Source organism: Eumetopias jubatus, unplaced genomic scaffold, assembly GCF_037043125.1.
Source record: "Eumetopias jubatus isolate StellerSeaLion01/CBP00866 unplaced genomic scaffold, mEumJub1_p1.0 scaffold_4, whole genome shotgun sequence".
Lineage (NCBI taxonomy): Eukaryota > Metazoa > Chordata > Mammalia > Carnivora > Otariidae > Eumetopias > Eumetopias jubatus.
In genome coordinates, this window is record NW_028274810.1 from 63,047,450 (window position 1) to 63,064,730 (window position 17,281).

The 17,281-nt window shown below is 42.7% G+C and overlaps 1 protein-coding gene across 3 annotated transcripts in view; it reads left to right on the forward strand.

The window, feature by feature from the left end:
* The window catches only part of USP24 (ubiquitin specific peptidase 24), a 137,030-nt gene that overhangs the window by 89,291 nt on the left and 30,458 nt on the right, over positions 1-17,281 (forward strand). For all 3 annotated transcript variants that reach the window (XM_088022401.1, XM_028106893.2, XM_028106894.2), the window contains 11 exons: positions 1,323-1,514; positions 2,520-2,637; positions 4,955-5,099; positions 7,993-8,112; positions 9,027-9,152; positions 9,771-9,869; positions 13,187-13,269; positions 14,109-14,250; positions 14,464-14,583; positions 14,921-15,141; positions 16,157-16,281. In XM_088022401.1, coding sequence (XP_087878527.1) covers positions 1,323-1,514; positions 2,520-2,637; positions 4,955-5,099; positions 7,993-8,112; positions 9,027-9,152; positions 9,771-9,869; positions 13,187-13,269; positions 14,109-14,250; positions 14,464-14,583; positions 14,921-15,141; positions 16,157-16,281 — 1,491 coding nt within the window. The remainder of the gene's footprint in view (positions 1-1,322; positions 1,515-2,519; positions 2,638-4,954; positions 5,100-7,992; positions 8,113-9,026; positions 9,153-9,770; positions 9,870-13,186; positions 13,270-14,108; positions 14,251-14,463; positions 14,584-14,920; positions 15,142-16,156; positions 16,282-17,281) is intronic.

The following is a 17,281-nucleotide window of genomic DNA, read 5'->3' on the forward strand; positions in this document are numbered from 1 at the left end:
TCTCTACGTAAAAAGATTCGCTTCAGCTTCCAGGAAATATCCATGAAGTAAATAAAAATCAGGATGGACAAAGTATTCATTGGAAATATTAATTGGAAAAGAATGTCAAGGCCAGGAGGTTAAACGGAAATACCTTGCCTGTATGTGGGCTGTAAAGCTCCACACAGTCAGAATTTGGTCGGGAGGTTGCTGGCAGACAGGTAAACAGGAAACAGCATATACTGGCTGTTTCCAGTACCTTAGAAGAAAACTGATTTCTCAAAAGAAACAGATCTTTTTGCGTGCACATTTTTCAGCCAGGCTTCTGGTGAAAGCTGGGCAGTAGCCCGCAAGGTTTGTTCTCTGGCTTGGACTTGGGAGAGGGCACTCTGCTTTGCTTCTCGAGGACTGGAACCGTGAGTTGGCTGTACACATACAACTTCAGAAGTCATGAACGAGCTTTTCATGTAGGCCTTCCCTATGTCACTGTTAACGAGGGATCCAGGGTCCCTTGTTCGGATGTTGAGCCGCAGGGTGGGAATGTCTTGAGACAAGCGGTGTTTGCCATTTGGAGAGTATTCTGTCTGTGCCAGTACCTATGCTAGGCTTCACACCCCGCACCCTGCAGTGTAGGTGTTAGCCGATGACCCACAGTGAGTAAGTGGACTCGTGTCCGGTGCTGGTCCCACTCCGACTGACCCTGAAGTGTCCCTGTTCACCTCGTCCTGTGGGACCTTAGTGCTCATGGCTGTAGTGCCATGGAAGGAGAGCACAGTCACTCTTCCTCTCCTCCCCAGTGCCATCTTCCCGGACGGAATCTTGCTTTACTCCTTGTTTAGAGGAAAGCGAGAGAACTTACTACAGCAGAGCAGAGTGGTTCTCCGGGGTTTGGCACACTGTCTGGAAACACTGTGCTGTGAACCTCCTTCTCGTTTGCAGGACTCCCTTGGCCTAGGTGACACTGCGGGAGCCTTGGCTCTCCTCGTACCTTCGTCCTTGCCTCCTCCAGGGACACCTGCTGATACCACCCCCCCCACCACCACCCCCTCACCCCCCGACCAGGAGCTTCTTCAGAACAAGATTGTCCCCTCCCTGACCTGCACAGAGGGGCCCTCACTATATGTTTGGTTTAGGACAGAGAGTGAGTGGGGAAGAAGTGAGTGTGCATGCGCTGTCACAGTCCTTGGGGCAGCAGCTCGGGCCCACTTTTTGTTAATGACCACTTTTCTCAGATCGGCGAAACGGAAAGTTGGGACTGGACTTTGCCTACTGTAATTCAGGATTTGGACTCCATGGAAGGAAATCCTTCTTTCTTCGAAATGGATTTCTTTTTTCCTTCTTAGCTTCAGAAATGGAGCAGTTAAGAATTAGCCCAGCAACTATGCTCGAAGATGAGATTACTTGGCTGGATAACTTTGAACCTAATCGCACCGCTGAATGTGAGACCAGTGAAGCAGACAACATCTTATTGGCAGGACACTTACGGCTCATTAAGACCCTTCTTTCACTCTGCGGGGCAGAAAAGGAAATGCTTGGTAATTATTGCTTCATCTTATCACATGATAGAATACCTCACTTCTTAGTTATTGCCACAGTATTGTGTGTAACTAGGAAAATAGGATAGTTGCTCAGTGTTCCATAGAAAATTGACCCTTCAGGTAATATGAGATTATCAGGAATTTTAGTGGCTGACAAACTTAAGGTTTGTTTTACCTGCATCATTAAACCATGTAGACTGTTTTATAGCATTCAAAATGGATCATGTAACTTCATAACATCAAGTAAAAATTCCAAGTAGCGTTTTCTCCTTTTGCTATTTTGTACTATATGAAATATTATCTATTGTATGTCTCACTTCTTTTAAGGGTAATTCTCATCTGGGAGGCAGCCCCCAACCACCATCCCCTGCATAGTGGGGTACATATGAGTGTCCTGGGGTACACACAGAATTTGTAAGGGCATATTCAGTATTATAAATTATATTCAGAAAACAAATCAAAACATTAATTACCACCTTTATCACACAAACTAAGCTCTATAAAAATCTTCTTGGCTACTGGGGATACATAGAAAAGAGTGATTCTAAACCAGGGTGAAAGGGGCACATCATTTTACCCAAAGAAGGCAAGATTTTAGAAGTTTCAGAAACCCTTCTGTGCCCCCCCCCCCCACCGACCACCACGCCCAGAGTAAGAAGTAATTGTTCACTCAGACTGTTCTGCCTTGTGATGTTCTTGGCATTTGTGTTCCTAAAGTGAAAGCATGGCTTCTTTCACTCTGCTGTCAGCTCATAGAGGAAGGTACCCTTGCTTGTCTCTCTTTGTTCCCTGTCCCCTGACCCTCCCACCCATCCCCACCCCTCTGCCCCACAGAGCTTTGCCGTGTGTTACATAAGCGCTCACAAAATAAGCGTCAAATTAAATTGAATGCCCTGCCATCGGGTGGCCTTGGGTGCTTCTGCTCTGGTATGAACGTACAAAAACAGGATCTTTGAATTAAAATGTGTTCCTCCTCAACCTGAATATTATGCTCTATTCCAGGTTCATCACTCATTAAACCATTGTTAGATGACTTCCTTTTCCGAGCTTCTAGAATTATTTTAAATAGTCATTCTCCAGCTGGCAGTGCCGCCATCAGTCAACAGGACTTTCATCCAAAGTATGGAAAATGCACGTTGTGTTCAGTTTTGGTAAAAATTCTAATTCGAAACTTTAGTCCAGAAAGATTTTCTTAACTTGGAGTTTGTCGTCCATCTCGTGAGTGTATGTAGTTATATTATCCACTATATAAAGAAATGCATGTAAAGGGGCTTAGGATAAAGCCTGCCTGGCACATAGTAAGTGCCGCGCAAGTATGTTGGAATCATTCTTATCATCAAATTGGAAGAATAAGTAATAAATTATGTGGTTAACTTGGTAGCAAATTCCAAGAGAAACTGAGGTTGTAAGGATTACATCCAAGGTAAAAGTAAATAGGCTCAGAATCTCGAGGGTTTCTTCTAGGAGGAAAGGGTAGGTGCTTCAGTGCATGAACTGTGTGATTTGCTGTATATCACCTGTGTCCTGATAATTAAAACTGCTGGTTACTTATTATGGTGGTAATTTTGGAATCAAATATCGTATTCATTTTTATGGGTAGAAACTTGAAAGATCTTTTTGTAATGTTGACCCTACTTGGGTGCTCCTGGAGGTAGGAAGCGGCTGCTTCATGCTGCCACCTTTACTTGCTCTGAATCCACCTTACTTTGTTCTTAGGAAAACCAGAGTTAATTGGAATAATCCCGAAGGAACTGGGGATTTGGTATTTAACCAGTGAAAAACATTTCCATATAATTTTAGTGGTTATTGGAATGGGCAAGGCATAATAAGCAATATTTTATGGAATCTTAAGCTATATCTTATCATGTGTGAGTATTTCTCTGTGTAGAGCTTTCTTATTAGCAAGATCTGTTTCAGGTAATAAACCTTCATTAGAACTCTTGGGGTGTCTCTCAGGCTGTGACTCCCATCCTCACCCCTGCTCCCGTCTTGTTCTGGAAGATCTGATGCTAGCTCAATGGGAATCTTTTATTAAAGCAGTAGAAATACAGGAGTATTTCAGTTTTCAGTGAATGGAGAAAATAAATCATCAGTAGTTTCTTTTTTTTTTTTAATGTTTCTTTGGTTTTTTATTCTTTTTAATTTAAATTCAATTAATTAACATACAGAGTATTATTAGTTTGAGAGGTAGAGTTCAGTGGTTCTTCAGTAGTTTTATTGAAATTTTTATTCATGAATCCTTTTCCTTTTATTTATTTAAAGTAATACCTCCATCAGCAAGGAGTTGGGTTTTTTAAATCATACACAGTGCCTTAATTAGAAAAGGTGGCATTTTGTTTTTGAGTGATGTTCATTTATCACAGTGGCTCCCAGCCCTTTCCTACCTAAACCCTAAAGCCAGAAAGAGATTTACAATACACAGAAGTGTTTTCACAAGTAATGCTTATTCTTATTAACACTAACGAAAGAACTTCTTCATGTTTAGCCTGTGTGTATGGTACCTCCTATTCCTTCTTTACCTGTCCTTTGCAATCCAGAAGTCCAAATAAGAGCAAAGGTCAGTGCCATCTCCTGGCCATTGTCCTCAGGGCGTGGCGCAGTGCTGCTCTAAGAGCCAGCCCCACAGCCCCATTCCCACCCCACGAGCGCATCCCCCACACTGCACTCCATACGTGTTTCTCTCAGAGTTGGATGTCCTCTTTTCTGTGTATCCTTCCCAACCTGTGATCTTCTCGCTAATGCAAGGCTGGTACAGGTGGCAGTGAGAAATTACTGTCCATCCCCAAAATGATTTCTGCTAAAGGTGAGCAATATCAGAAGCCTTTAGTTTCCTGCAGAATGCTTGCTAGTTACCTTTTATCGTCATTTTAAACTAATTACTTTAGCATACCACATATTTCTGTCTCCGTTTTCTTAGCAAAATGAAGCTGATTCCTGTCCGTGAAGAGTTTTTTATCTCCAGGCACATATAAAACACTTATGGGCATTTATTCTGATTGGTATAGCTTTCTTTTTCTGCCATTTAGATATTTGAATTTCAGGGTGAGACCTACAAAAATCTTTCTTGCTACCTACTTCGAGAGCTAGTTATTCTCAGGTTGTCTTTGGTAAAATTTTCAGACTCTTTGTCCTCCATTTTTGCTGATCCAAATCTTAGATAAAAATACACTACAGTCCTGCGTAAGAGATTTTGCTACTTTATCAGGCCAAGAAGATATTTAGCTCTCAACCGTAATCATCCTTCGTGTATTCATGGCCTCTTCCTTTAAGTAAACACTTCCCCCAGGATTCCTAGAGCTCTGCCATCAGACCTGATTAACCTTGTTTGAGGAACTGCAGCTCCTCCTATATTTTCATTTCAAATGTTGATTTAGTTTAATGAGCAATTTAAGTAGATTATTCACTGTTGGAATTGACTTGCATCTTTTTTTTTTTAGGTGTAGTACAGTGAATAGCCGATTGGCAGCCTATGAAGTCCTAGTGATGTTGGCTGATAGCTCACCTTCAAATCTGCAAATTATCACGAAAGAACTGCTTTCTATGCATCATCAACCCGACCCTGCTCTTACCAAGGAGTTTGACGTAAGTTTTCTAGACCTTTACGTACGTAGTTTTTTTCGAATGATCAGATAAATATACAGTTTTAAAACCTTTGTTTGCATTATCCTAATCACAAAGAAAGTCAGTATTATTTGTTTGCTTATTGTGTTCACATACTGTAATCACCTATAAACTACAAAGTTACTTTATTACCATTGTAATAGTATATTACTCAGTGATACCCTTTTTATTAATTAAAGAGGAGACATGTTCAAGTCAGTTGATAACCACTCTCAGTAAGAAGTAGCATTTCAGCCCATGTGTTGAATAGCTGTGGGTGGCACAGCACCGGGCACTGGAGATACTGATTCAGACGCTGGCTCTGTCACAGAACGGTCTACATTCAGTTACATTCAGCTAAGATTTATTGAGTTTACTAGGCACTAATAGGCTTTGGAACTCACAGATGAATATAGGATTCCAGCCCTCAAGAAAGGCAGTGTATAACGGAGGAGACAGACCCATAGGCAGACAATTTCAATATAATGTGATAACGTATAAGATACAGGTCATGTCCTGAATGCTCAACCAACAGAGGGGCACTTCACCACCAGATGGTATCTTAGAAGGCATCTTAGAAAAGATGGAATTGAAAATAGAGCTCGGAGCACCTGGGTGGCTCAGTCGGTTAATTAAGCGCTCGACTCTTGATTTTGACTCTTAATTTTGGCTCAGGTTTTGATTCTAAGGTCATGAGATCGAGCCCCACCTTCAGGCTCCCTACTCAGCGAGGAGTCTGTTTCTCTCCCCACCCCCCGTCTCTCCCCCTCCCTCTCCCGCTCATGCTTGTCTCTCTCAAATAAATAAATAAATAAATAAGAACTCTAATGTCTCACAAGCCAACTAAAGCAAGATGGGAAGGTCATTCCAGCAATGAGGATATGGAACAAGGCTCTGGAGCCATGCAACCATGTAGTATTCACTGAGCTCTGCAGGAGGGAAGCACGTTGCAGGTGCACTGGAGTACCAGGCCAGGAGTGGGAGGACGCTTTTAGAGCTGCCATCACATTCTCCACGAGCATCGCAGAGTCAGGCTCATCCCTTTGGACACCTGAGCTGAGTACTATATAGCATACGGGTTAGGCAGGAAAGGAAGGGGGTGCCAGATAGAGAAAATAGCACTTGCAAAATGAAATATGAGTGTGTAAATTGGAAACTGTTTTGGTATCAAAATGTTTAGTTTATAACATATGCTTTAGTTTTACATTATTTATTTAATATATGTATTTTTTTAAATTTTATTTATTTGAGAGAGAGAGAGAGCATGAGTGGGGGGAGGGCCAGAGGGAGAACAGACTCCCCGCTGAGCAGGGAGCCCAATGCAGGACTGCATCCTGAGACTCCAGGATCATGACCTGAGCCGAAGGCAGATGCTTAACCAACTGAGCCACTCAGGCACCGTATTTAATAGATTTAAGTGGAAATTTTACTTTTTTCATAAGTCAGGGATTGTATCAGCATAACGAAAAAACAATTTGCCTCATATAAATACTTATTTTTTAGCACTACTATGAACTAGTTTTTCTTATTTTGTAACTTTTTAAAAATCTGTGCTTTGGGCTACAAATAAATTACAGTGTTGATTAGATCTTAGAAATCACCGTGCTCTACATGTATGTCAAATGTTAGTGGAAAGTATGTCATATTTAGCAATTCTTTGAGGTGCAAAAGATCTATAAGCTTTCGTCAGTTGGTTTTTCAGTGGATGCAGGTACTTGATAGATGCAGATTAGTTGATTCTGGGCATGGCTTTAGAACCAAGATTCTGCTGAAATAGCATTTCAGTGGATGCAGGTACTTGATATATGCAGATTAGGTGATTCTGGGCATGGCCTTAGAACCAAGATTCTGCTGAAATTTCAGAGTGTGTCCTTTCAATATCCTTTTCCACTTGGAGAAGTGTCATGTTAAACTTTATCCAAGATGCCTTTTCTAGATTACTTCTAACCAGAAAAGCATTGTAACAGGATCTGTGTTAGTACAAAACATCTTTAAATGGGGTGCCTGGGTGTCTCAGTTGGTTAAGCGACTGCCTTCGCCTCAGGTCATGATCCTGGAGTCCCAGGATCGAGTCCCGCATTGGGCTCCCTGCTCAGCGGGGAGTCTGCTTCTCCCCCTGACCCTCCCCCCTCTCATGCTCTCTGTCTCTTCATTCTCTCTCTCTCAAATAAATAAATAATATCTTTTTTTAAGATTTATTTATTTACTATTTACTAAATAAATGTCTTAAAAAATATCTTTAAAAAAATCTTTCAGTGCAAGGCAGAGTAATTATTTATTTAATTGTATGCTTATTAGAAGTTATTCGATAGAGGAATGTTACTTTCTTAAAAAGGAAGGGAAGGAATATGGACCTTCTTGACCATCCGGACTGGTCAGGATTCTTCATAGTAAATACTTCATAGAACTCTATTCCTTTCTTGCAGAGTACTACTTCAGTTTGTAAGTAGATATATTTACTTGATTGATGTCTGTGTACTCGACTAGATGGTGAGCTCCTTAGGATGAGGGACCACATATATCTCTTGTATCCCTGGCACAGTGCCTGGCACATAGTAGCTTCTTCGTAAATATTTGTTGAATGATAATCAAGTGACGGAATGCATCACTACCAGTGGATAAACAAACACAATATGTTAGGTACTTTATGAATGGAAAAGGAACATTGAGATAGTAGTATTTTTTGTTTGTATTAGCATCTGCAGAGGGACTTCAAGAACGTAGATTTTGTTAGCCTGACTCCTAACCCACTGGATGGATAAATCTGTGAGTTTCTCTCTTTTTCTTCTCAGACATCTCAGACAGCCATGGTGGAAATGTGCTGGTGGCAGATACACTAATTCTCTCTCCACTGTTTCTCTCCTCTCTTTTCTAGTACCTTCCACCTGTGGATAGCAGGTCCAGTTCAGGGTTTGTGGGGCTGAGGAATGGCGGCGCTACATGTTACATGAATGCAGTCTTCCAGCAGCTGTATATGCAACCTGGGCTCCCTGAGGTGATTTCCTTCTTTCCTGTTTGGTATGAGAGAGAATGTGTACCCGGCCTGAAAATTGTCCCAGATTCATATATTGCATTTAGGTTTTACTAAAACTAGACATAACTAGGGATTTTTTAGTAGCTTCTGAAATATGTGAGACAGCATATTCATGGTCATGTTTTTATAAATCTGAAGGAATATACTGCCTCTTTGACAGAGAGACTTGACTAAGTGGGATTTTTGAACGAAGCTACTCTCAAATTCTATTCCATAAAATTACTAATGTTTTTAGTATTTTAGAAAAATTTCAGGTCTTTCATCGGTGCTTTATAATAGTTCAGTTTACCCTTGAACAGCACAGGAGTTAGGAGCGCTTACCCCCAGCTCCCCCAGGGCGATCAAAAATTTGCATGTAACTTTTGACTCCCCCAAAACTTAACTACTGACAGCCTACCTTTGACTGGACAATTAACTCTTATTTTGTGTGTTATATGTATTATATACTCTACTCTTATGATAAAGTAAGCTAGAAAAAAGAAAATACGTTTACAGTACTGTTCTGTATCCAAAAAAATCCATGTGTAAGTGGACCTGTGTGGTTCAAACCCATGTTCAAGGGTCAGCCTATTAACTAGAAGCTTGTGATATAGCAGTCAGTGGTTTTGAGAATATTGTGTGTGTATCATGCCACATTTATCTGTCATAGAGATACTGCTGTGGCTGGCTCCAGTTTTTATAATCAGAGCCTCAAAGAAATGACTTGTTCGTGATTCCACCAGCTAGGAAGAACTGAAGCTAAACATCTACTCAGAGCTGTAGCCACATCCTCACGTACATAGCATTGTAAAAGCAATGTAGGCAGTACACGTATGTCCGCGTCCCCTGTGCAGCAGTGAACTCTTTTCAGCTCACGACATATTGTTTCTGTTTAGTCGTTACTTTCAGTGGATGATGACACGGACAATCCAGATGACAGTGTGTTCTACCAGGTGCAGTCTCTCTTTGGGCATCTGATGGAAAGCAAGCTGCAGTATTATGTACCTGAGAACTTCTGGAAGGTATTTCACCCAGTAACTCTTTAGATTTCAAGATGTTAAATGCTTGGATGTAGTGGTAATTGTTTCTGTCTTTATTGACTCTGGACTAATCCCATTGCGAAGAACCTACAGAAGAATGGGCTATACCATTCTTCTTAAGATGGATGTTTGATTTCAAATGATCAGAATATTGAGAATAGTCATGTATTAATTTCTAGGGATCTGCTGATCTTAATGATTTTGAGTATTTCTCATTCTTATTTTGGCTCTTCGGAATATGTGTTCAAATTATTCCAATTCCACTAATGCTCTAAATAAAGAACATTACTCTTTTTCATAGAAGGGCTATCTTGTATTTTCCCCCATAGTTTGGATAGTTCTAGGACAGAAACTGTTCCGTGGCCTCAGACCCCACCCTGTATAGTCTCACAGACCTGTGATGATTACACAACCACAGGGGGGCCGGGAACAAGCCTAGATAGCTGAACACAGGCTCATCTCACTTCAGTAAAAAATGTCTGCTGTCCTAATAGAACTTGGTTTTAGAAGCATTTAAGTGCTCTTTCACATTTGTGTTCTTACTGTATTTAGAAATTGCTAACTTTTCCTTTAACAATATATTTAATTCTTGTTGCATAGATTTTCAAGATGTGGAACAAAGAACTTTATGTGAGAGAACAGCAGGATGCATATGAATTCTTCACTAGTCTTATTGATCAGATGGACGAATATCTCAAGGTAGGAAAAAAGTCACTTTCCCTCTGACTCCCTCAAACTCTGTAATACGAGAGCAGTGTGGTAGGATTGGGATTACTATGAAACCGACCAATCAGAATCTGGTCATCTTTTGGGTTTCCTTTTTTTTAATTTTAAGGTCAATTGATTAACAGTATAGTGTATTATTAGTTTTAGAGTTCAGTGATTCATCAGTTGCATACAACACCCGTGCTCATTCCATCACATGCCCTCCTTCATGCCCACCACCCAGTCACCCCATCCCCCCCCCACCTCCCCTCCAGCAAGCCTGTTTCTTTCCTATGCTTAAGAAGTCTCTTATGGTTTGTCTCCCTCTCTGGTTTCATCTTGTTTTATTCCTCCCAGGTTTTTGGTTTTTTTTTTAACTAACCAGAATCATGCTGTATGTATTGTTCATGTGGTTTTTGGAGATGTTCTCAGCCTAGCACACTCCTTTTATCCATTCTGTATTCCACAGAAATAGATGTTTGGGTTGCTTCATTCTGCTGTTATAATTATTCCCACTTTTGTGCACAAACTTGGGCACAGGGGCTGAAATTTGAGGGGAACAGTGTCAATTTGAGCCCTTGGCAATCTGAGGTGAAGGCGTGTTGACTTGGCATTTAGCAGGTGGCAGGCCGTGCACGCTGACTCGGGCAGGAGGGCGGCTGGACCATGAATTTGGGAGCCACAGGCCAATGGCATCGTGTGTGACAGGGACGTGGCTGGTTTTGCTTTTAATTTTTGTTTTTCTGGGAAACTTGATCTCTCCCTCTATTCTAAATGAAAGCCTTGCTGGATAGAGTATTCTTGGCTGTAGGTTTTTTCCTTTTAGCAGTTGGAATCTATCATGCCACTTTCTTCTGGCCTGCAGAGTTTCTGCTGAAAAACCCACTGATAGCCTTATGGGGTTTCCTTTGTATGTACCTGCTTTCCTTTCTCTTGGTGCTTTTAAAATTCTCTCTTTCTCACTACTTTTGGCCATCTTATTTACTTTGGTCTTGGTGCAGACCTCTTTGGGTTGGTTTTGTTGGGGGCTGTCTGTGCCCCTGGATCTGGATTTCTCTTTCCTTCTCCAGATTCAGGAAGTTTTCAGCTGTTATTTCTTCAGACAAATCTTCTGCCCCCTTTCCTCGCTCTTCTCCTTCTGGGATCCCTATCATGCGACTGTTAGGCCTGACAGCGTTGCTCAGTTCCCTGGGTCTATTTTCATTTTGCGTATTTTTCCCCCCTCTCATCTGCTCGGCTTGATTGCTTTCCATGACTCTGTCCTCCAGGTGGCTGGTCCTTTCTTATGCTTCCTCTTGCTTGCTATTTATTCCAGATGGTCTATTTTTATTTCCATTTAGTAAATCCAATAGCTCTAACTGGTTCTTTTTTACGTCTCCTAGCTCTTGGTGGAGGGTCTCAAGGAAGTCCTGCAGTCCTTCCTCAATTCCAGGGAGAATCTTTATGAGCGTTACTTTAAATTCACTATCAGACATATTACTTATCTCCGTTTCACTTAGGTCTCCTGCTCTGATTTTGTCCTGTTCCTTGATTTGGGACACATTCCTCTGTCTCCTCATTCTTTCTCTTGCATTGTCTGTTTTTCTGTGTTAGGAAAGTCAGCTACATCTCCTACACTTGAAAGTAGTGGCTCTATGAAGAAGAGGTCCTGCAGTGCAATGTCTGTTCCCCAGAACCTGGTGCTTCAGGGGTGTCTCCTATGCGTGTTGCTCCAGGGGGTTCCTACCATCGTGGCTAGGATGTGTTTGCCTTCAGTCCTGTTGTCTGCAGTGGCTCCCTGCCTGTTGTGGGCAGAGTCTGATGCCAGTGGTGTTAGTGGGCTGCTCCGGGGCTGCCTCGGGCTTGAGTCGAGTCAGACCAGGTGTTTGCCAGAGATGCAGTAGCACCAAACTGCAGGCACTGTCCTGTGTTGTCCCCGGAGAAGCTTTTGTTGGTGAGTGGGGCCTGCAGTCAGACCAGCTGCCTGCCCTCAGCCCACTGCTGGGGTCACAGTCAGACGGGGGTGTGGTTATTGTCCCCTCTCCCTGGGGCAGGCAGGACTCACTCCGGAGCGGTGCTGACCTTGTCTGGGCTGCGCACACACTGCCAGGCTTGTGGCACCGCTTTGAAGGGATCTTGCCAAGAGCGATCAGAGGGGTGGATCTGCTTCGCTGTGGCCTCTTGTCTATGCCGGGCTGTGGAGAGTCTGTTCTGCCAGTTTTCGGGCTGCTTTTTGGGTTATTTATGCCGACGTGGGTGCTTCTAGGCGGCCACGCGGCAAGAGGTGAGCCCAGGGACCTCCTACTGCGCCACCTTCCCAGCAGCCTCTGAGAATCTGGTCATCTTTAATACCACACCTATAATTCATTTCTTCTGGTGGCATTTGAACATCAAAACAGACACAGACACTAGGCTTCTCCTTTTCTTTATTCATTCAACACTTGTTGAAGTATGGAGCTCTTAACCTGTACTCCAGAGTAACCACTGTGGGCGCACCGAGGTAGTCTGGCCTCAGGCGTGCTGCCCTCTCCAGGGACCCGACGGCCTGTGCTTGGCAGTCTGCCTCTGCCACAGGGCCAGATCACAAAGCTGTGGGGATGTGTGAGCCCAAAGCTTCCTGCCCCCACCTAGCATGACGTGTGACAGTCTTCCTAAATGGCACTGCCTCCTAGTTACAGGGCACCTCCCTTCACTGAAGTATCTGCCCCTCATCTCTTCAGGACCCCCAAGTTAGTCATTTCCTTTTTCAGATCGCTTAGGAATGTGTAGCATTTTATCCACAAGAAAAAAGAAAAGATTGTGGAGAGTTGCTCCTAACATGGTGGTCATTGCGGGCACAGGGGAAGGATTCAGAGTCGTCACTGAGAGTGCTGTTCTTGTCACCAGCTGCAGCTGGCCCCTCTCCTCTTCCTTTGCCGACAGCTCAGGCTGTTCTAACAGTGGGACCAGTGGGTTCTAGTCGTCCCATTTGATCCCAGCTTAAACTACCACCATGACTCCCTGTAGTTTAGCTGTTAAGTTGAAATCTGCGCTTTAGGGGCGCCTGGGTGGCTCAGTTGGTGAAGCGACTGCCTTCGGCTCAGGTCATGATCCTGGAGTCCCGAGATCAAGTCCCACATCGGGCTCCCTGCTCAGCAGGGAGTCTGCTTCTCCCTCTGACCCTCTTCCCTCTCGTGCTTTCTCTCATTCTCTCTCTCTCTCAAATAAATAAAAAAACCTTTAAAAAAAAAAAAAAGAAATCTGCGCTTTAGCTTAGGTCTAAATAAAATTCTATATAAGGACCTGTAAATTCTAGGGGCATCAACTAAAATTCCGACCCTTTATTCCAACAGAAAATGGGGAGAGACCAGATTTTTAAGAATACTTTCCAGGGCATCTACTCTGATCAGAAGATCTGTAAAGACTGTCCTCACAGGTTAGTGAAGATACCACGGACATCAAAACTGATCATCTTCATTTTTGTTTTTTTTCTCTTAATTGGTAATACTTTGTTTGTTAATTTTCATCCATATGTTACTTGACTAAAGTGACAGGATATAAAAATCTTAGGTATTCTTTTTTTTATAGTATTTTTATTCCTTAAGCTACTGTAACAATTTATTGATATATTTGAGTTTAGCCAAGTTCTAGAATATTCAGATTCATGAGCATCACCATGCTTAGTATTACATAAATCATATGCAAGCAGAAGCTTTCCCACTCCTGTATTTAAGGCAGAGCTTTAAGAGCAGTGTAAGTTTCATCCTTAAATACATGGATTTCCATAAGAAGTCATAAATCCTCAAACAGAAAAGTATGTATTCTCCAGGTTATCCTGATACAGATATCAAACTTGGAAGAAATATTTTTGCAGTAGAAAAAAGCTTCAGGATTAAGGTGAAAACATGGAAATTGCCAGTTGGCCACAGTAGTACCGCACGTGATCATCATCCTTTTTAAATGATGCTTCTAGTATGTCATAAATTTTGCATTGTTGAGAGATTTGCATATCTCTCTCTCAGTGGACCTATAAATGTTTATTGAATAAGTTTATCTGGTTTCCATTTCTAAAATTTCTTTGCTGAAATTCATAATTTTAAGGAATTTCTAATTACCAAAAACTGGTATTTTTATTTGGCAGTGTACTTTTAAAAGGCTGAGGGATGGCATGGGTTAATTTCACTGATTATGAATGTAGTTCTCTGGTATTGTGGTAGTTTCAAGACCTTTAAATTCCACTGTTTGATTATGTTTTTCCTGTGATTTCCTAATCAGATATGAGCGTGAGGAAGCTTTCATGGCTCTCAATCTTGGAGTTACTTCTTGTCAGAGCTTGGAAATTTCTTTGGACCAGTTTGTTAGAGGAGAAGTTCTAGAGGGAAGTAATGCATATTACTGTGAAAAGTGTAAAGAAAAGGTATTACATTTGCCTTTTTTAGAAAACAAGATTAATTTGTTATTCGTCTGTGTTTTATGTAAGGGCAATGTTGAGTTCCTATTCTTGTCCCATTAAATTGTGTTGTTACCTGTTTTTACATGGGCAGGAGAGGCCCATGGAAATCTCTGACCTTTGTATGATTTTGCTGTTTTATTTCCGCCACGGAGATAATTGGGTTTTGTTTTTCTTTAGAGAATAACCGTGAAAAGGACCTGCATTAAGTCTTTACCTAGCGTTTTGGTAATTCACCTAATGAGATTTGGATTTGACTGGGAGAGTGGACGCTCCATTAAATACGATGAACAGATAAGGGTAACTTGTTTTTTTTCCCCCCGAAATATCTTACAACCATGACCTCACTTTCTTTTCTACTGTTTACTTTTTACATGTCTAACTTCCGTCTCTGCCGTGAAAGGCTGTGGTCTGCATTCAGAGGCGTACACAGCCCTTTGTCTTAAGCAGCTGCTGCCAGTAGACAGGCAGATCGGTGAACAGCCCTCCTATCTAGAAGTCATCCTGGCGATAGTGAGGAGGCGGGCCTAGCTAGAATTAGGAAAGCATCCCTCTTATTTGAATCTTACTTACTTAATGGGGTATCACTGTCTGTGTTACTCATCAACACTAATGTGGTCTTTTTGCTTTTAAATAGTTTCCCTGGATGCTAAACATGGAGCCTTACACAGTTTCAGGAATGGCTCGCCAAGATTCATCTTCGGAAGTTGGTGAAAACGGGCGAAGTATGGACCAGGGAGGTGGAGGATCCCCACGGAAAAAAGTTGCCCTCACTGAAAACTATGAACTTGTCGGTGTCATTGTCCACAGTGGACAGGCGCACGCGGGTCACTACTATTCCTTCATTAAGGACAGGCGGTAAGACGTTCTCACGCCACTCCCTCCCCCTGCCTTCCAGTAGTCCTGCCTCCGCTCCCCCTGCCCTCCTCTGTCCCTCCTCTGTCCCTCCTCCACTCCCCCACCCTCCTTTGTCTCTCCTCCACTCCCCCTGCCCTCCTCTGTCCCTCCTCCATTACCCCTGCCCTCCTGTATCTCTCCTCCATTCCCCCTGCCCTCCTCTATCCCTCCTCCACGCCCCCTGCCCTCCTCTGTCCCTCCTCCACTCCCCCTGCCCTCCTCTGTCCCTCCTCCACTCCCCCACCCTCCTTTGTCTCTCCTCCACTCCCCCTGCCCTCCTCTGTCCCTCCTCCACTCCCCCTTCCCTTCTATGTCTCTCCTCCATTCCCCCTGCCCTCCTGTATCTCTCCTCCATTCCCCCCCCCGCCCTCCTCTGTCCCTCCTCCACTCTCCCTGCCCTCCTGTATGTCTCCTCCATTCCCCCTGCCCTCCTGTATCTCTCCTCCATTCCCCCTGCCCTCCTGTATCTCTCCTCCATTCCCCCTGCCCTCCTATGTCTCTCCTCCACTCCCCCTGCCCTCCTGTATCTCTCCTCCGCTCCCCGCCCCCCGCCCTCCTCTGTCTCTCCTCCACTCCCCCCGCCCTCCTCTGTCCCTCCTCCACTCCCCCCCCCCGCCCTCCTCTGTCCCTCCTCCACTCTCCCTGCCCTCCTGTATGTCTCCTCCATTCCCCTTGCCCTCCTCTGTCCCTCCTGTGCCCCCCCCCCGCCCTATTCTTATCATCCATGTTTATGAGCATAGTGCAAAGAAGCTTTTGCATTGCTGCTTGGTCATATTTCATGTTGGATTTTTTAAAATGTAGTATAACTGTTTACCTCTTCAGTTTGGAAAAGTTGTTTTACAAATTTAAGTTTTTTTCTTGAGTATTTTCAAATGGTAATCATCTGCTCTATGTGTAGGCAATACATAGAGATAAAGGCTGGGGAGGGGAATGTCAGGTTTTAATTTTATAACGTTTGTTCCTCTGTGGGCTCCAGGGGCTGTGGAAAAGGAAAGTGGTATAAGTTTAATGACACAGTCATAGAAGAATTTGACCTAAATGATGAGACCCTAGAGTATGAATGCTTTGGAGGAGAATATAGACCAAAAGTTTATGATCAAAGTAAGTATTTACAGATGGATATTTCCCATTAGTTTTAATTTTTTAACTTACGGTTTTGTATCAAATTCGAAGTAGTATTCTTTACATAAAATGTAATTTTTTTATCTTTATGTATCACTGTTCTAGCCATATAGATCCACGGACTCCTTGATAGCCTGAGAGAAAATGTTCGAGCTGCTTACAAAATGTTTTAAAACTTAATTTCTTGCAGCAGCCCTCGGGGAGACAGGTGATAGAGTAAGTTAAGAGGAAGAAACAAATGTCAGAGAGAAGCTAATGAACACGGAATTTCATCCTTAAAAATCATTTCAGAAGAAGTAGCTGTCCACTAAAATTCTCAAATTTCCTTTTCACTTACATGAGGCACAATTAATTAGAGAAGACCTCTCTCACATGTGGGTTTTAAAACCATATTTATTATGCAGTATGGCAAAACAGCCTTTTCCTTCCCAGCCACCACCCCCAGAAGAAAGTATGAGGAAAGGGACATCAGAGAATCCAATCAGAATTTGCTATTTGGGGAAAAAAAAAAAGACATTTTATAGAGACCTTAGCATTTCTGAAACCTGATTTTGTAGTATTCTAGGGGCATTTAAAAATTTCTACCTGTGTTCGGGTCAGAGGGGAACAGGAGAAATAGGTGAAAGGAATTAAGAGGTAAAGACTTCTAGTTAGAAAATAAATAAGTCACAGGATGGAAAGTAAGCATAGGGAATATAGTCAATAATACTATAATAAGGTTGTATGGCAACAGATGGTAATGATCCTTATCATAGGGAACATTTCATAATGTATGTAATTGTCAAATCACTGTGTTGTACACCTGAAACTAATAGTATATGTCAACTATACTTCAATTAAAAATTAAAATTAAAGGGACGCCTGGTGGCTTTAAGGTTAAGCATCTGCCTTCGCTTCAGGTCATGATCCCAGGGTCCTGGGATCAAGTCCTGCATCTGGTTCCTTGCTCAGCAGGGAGCCTGCTTCTCCCTCTGCCTAC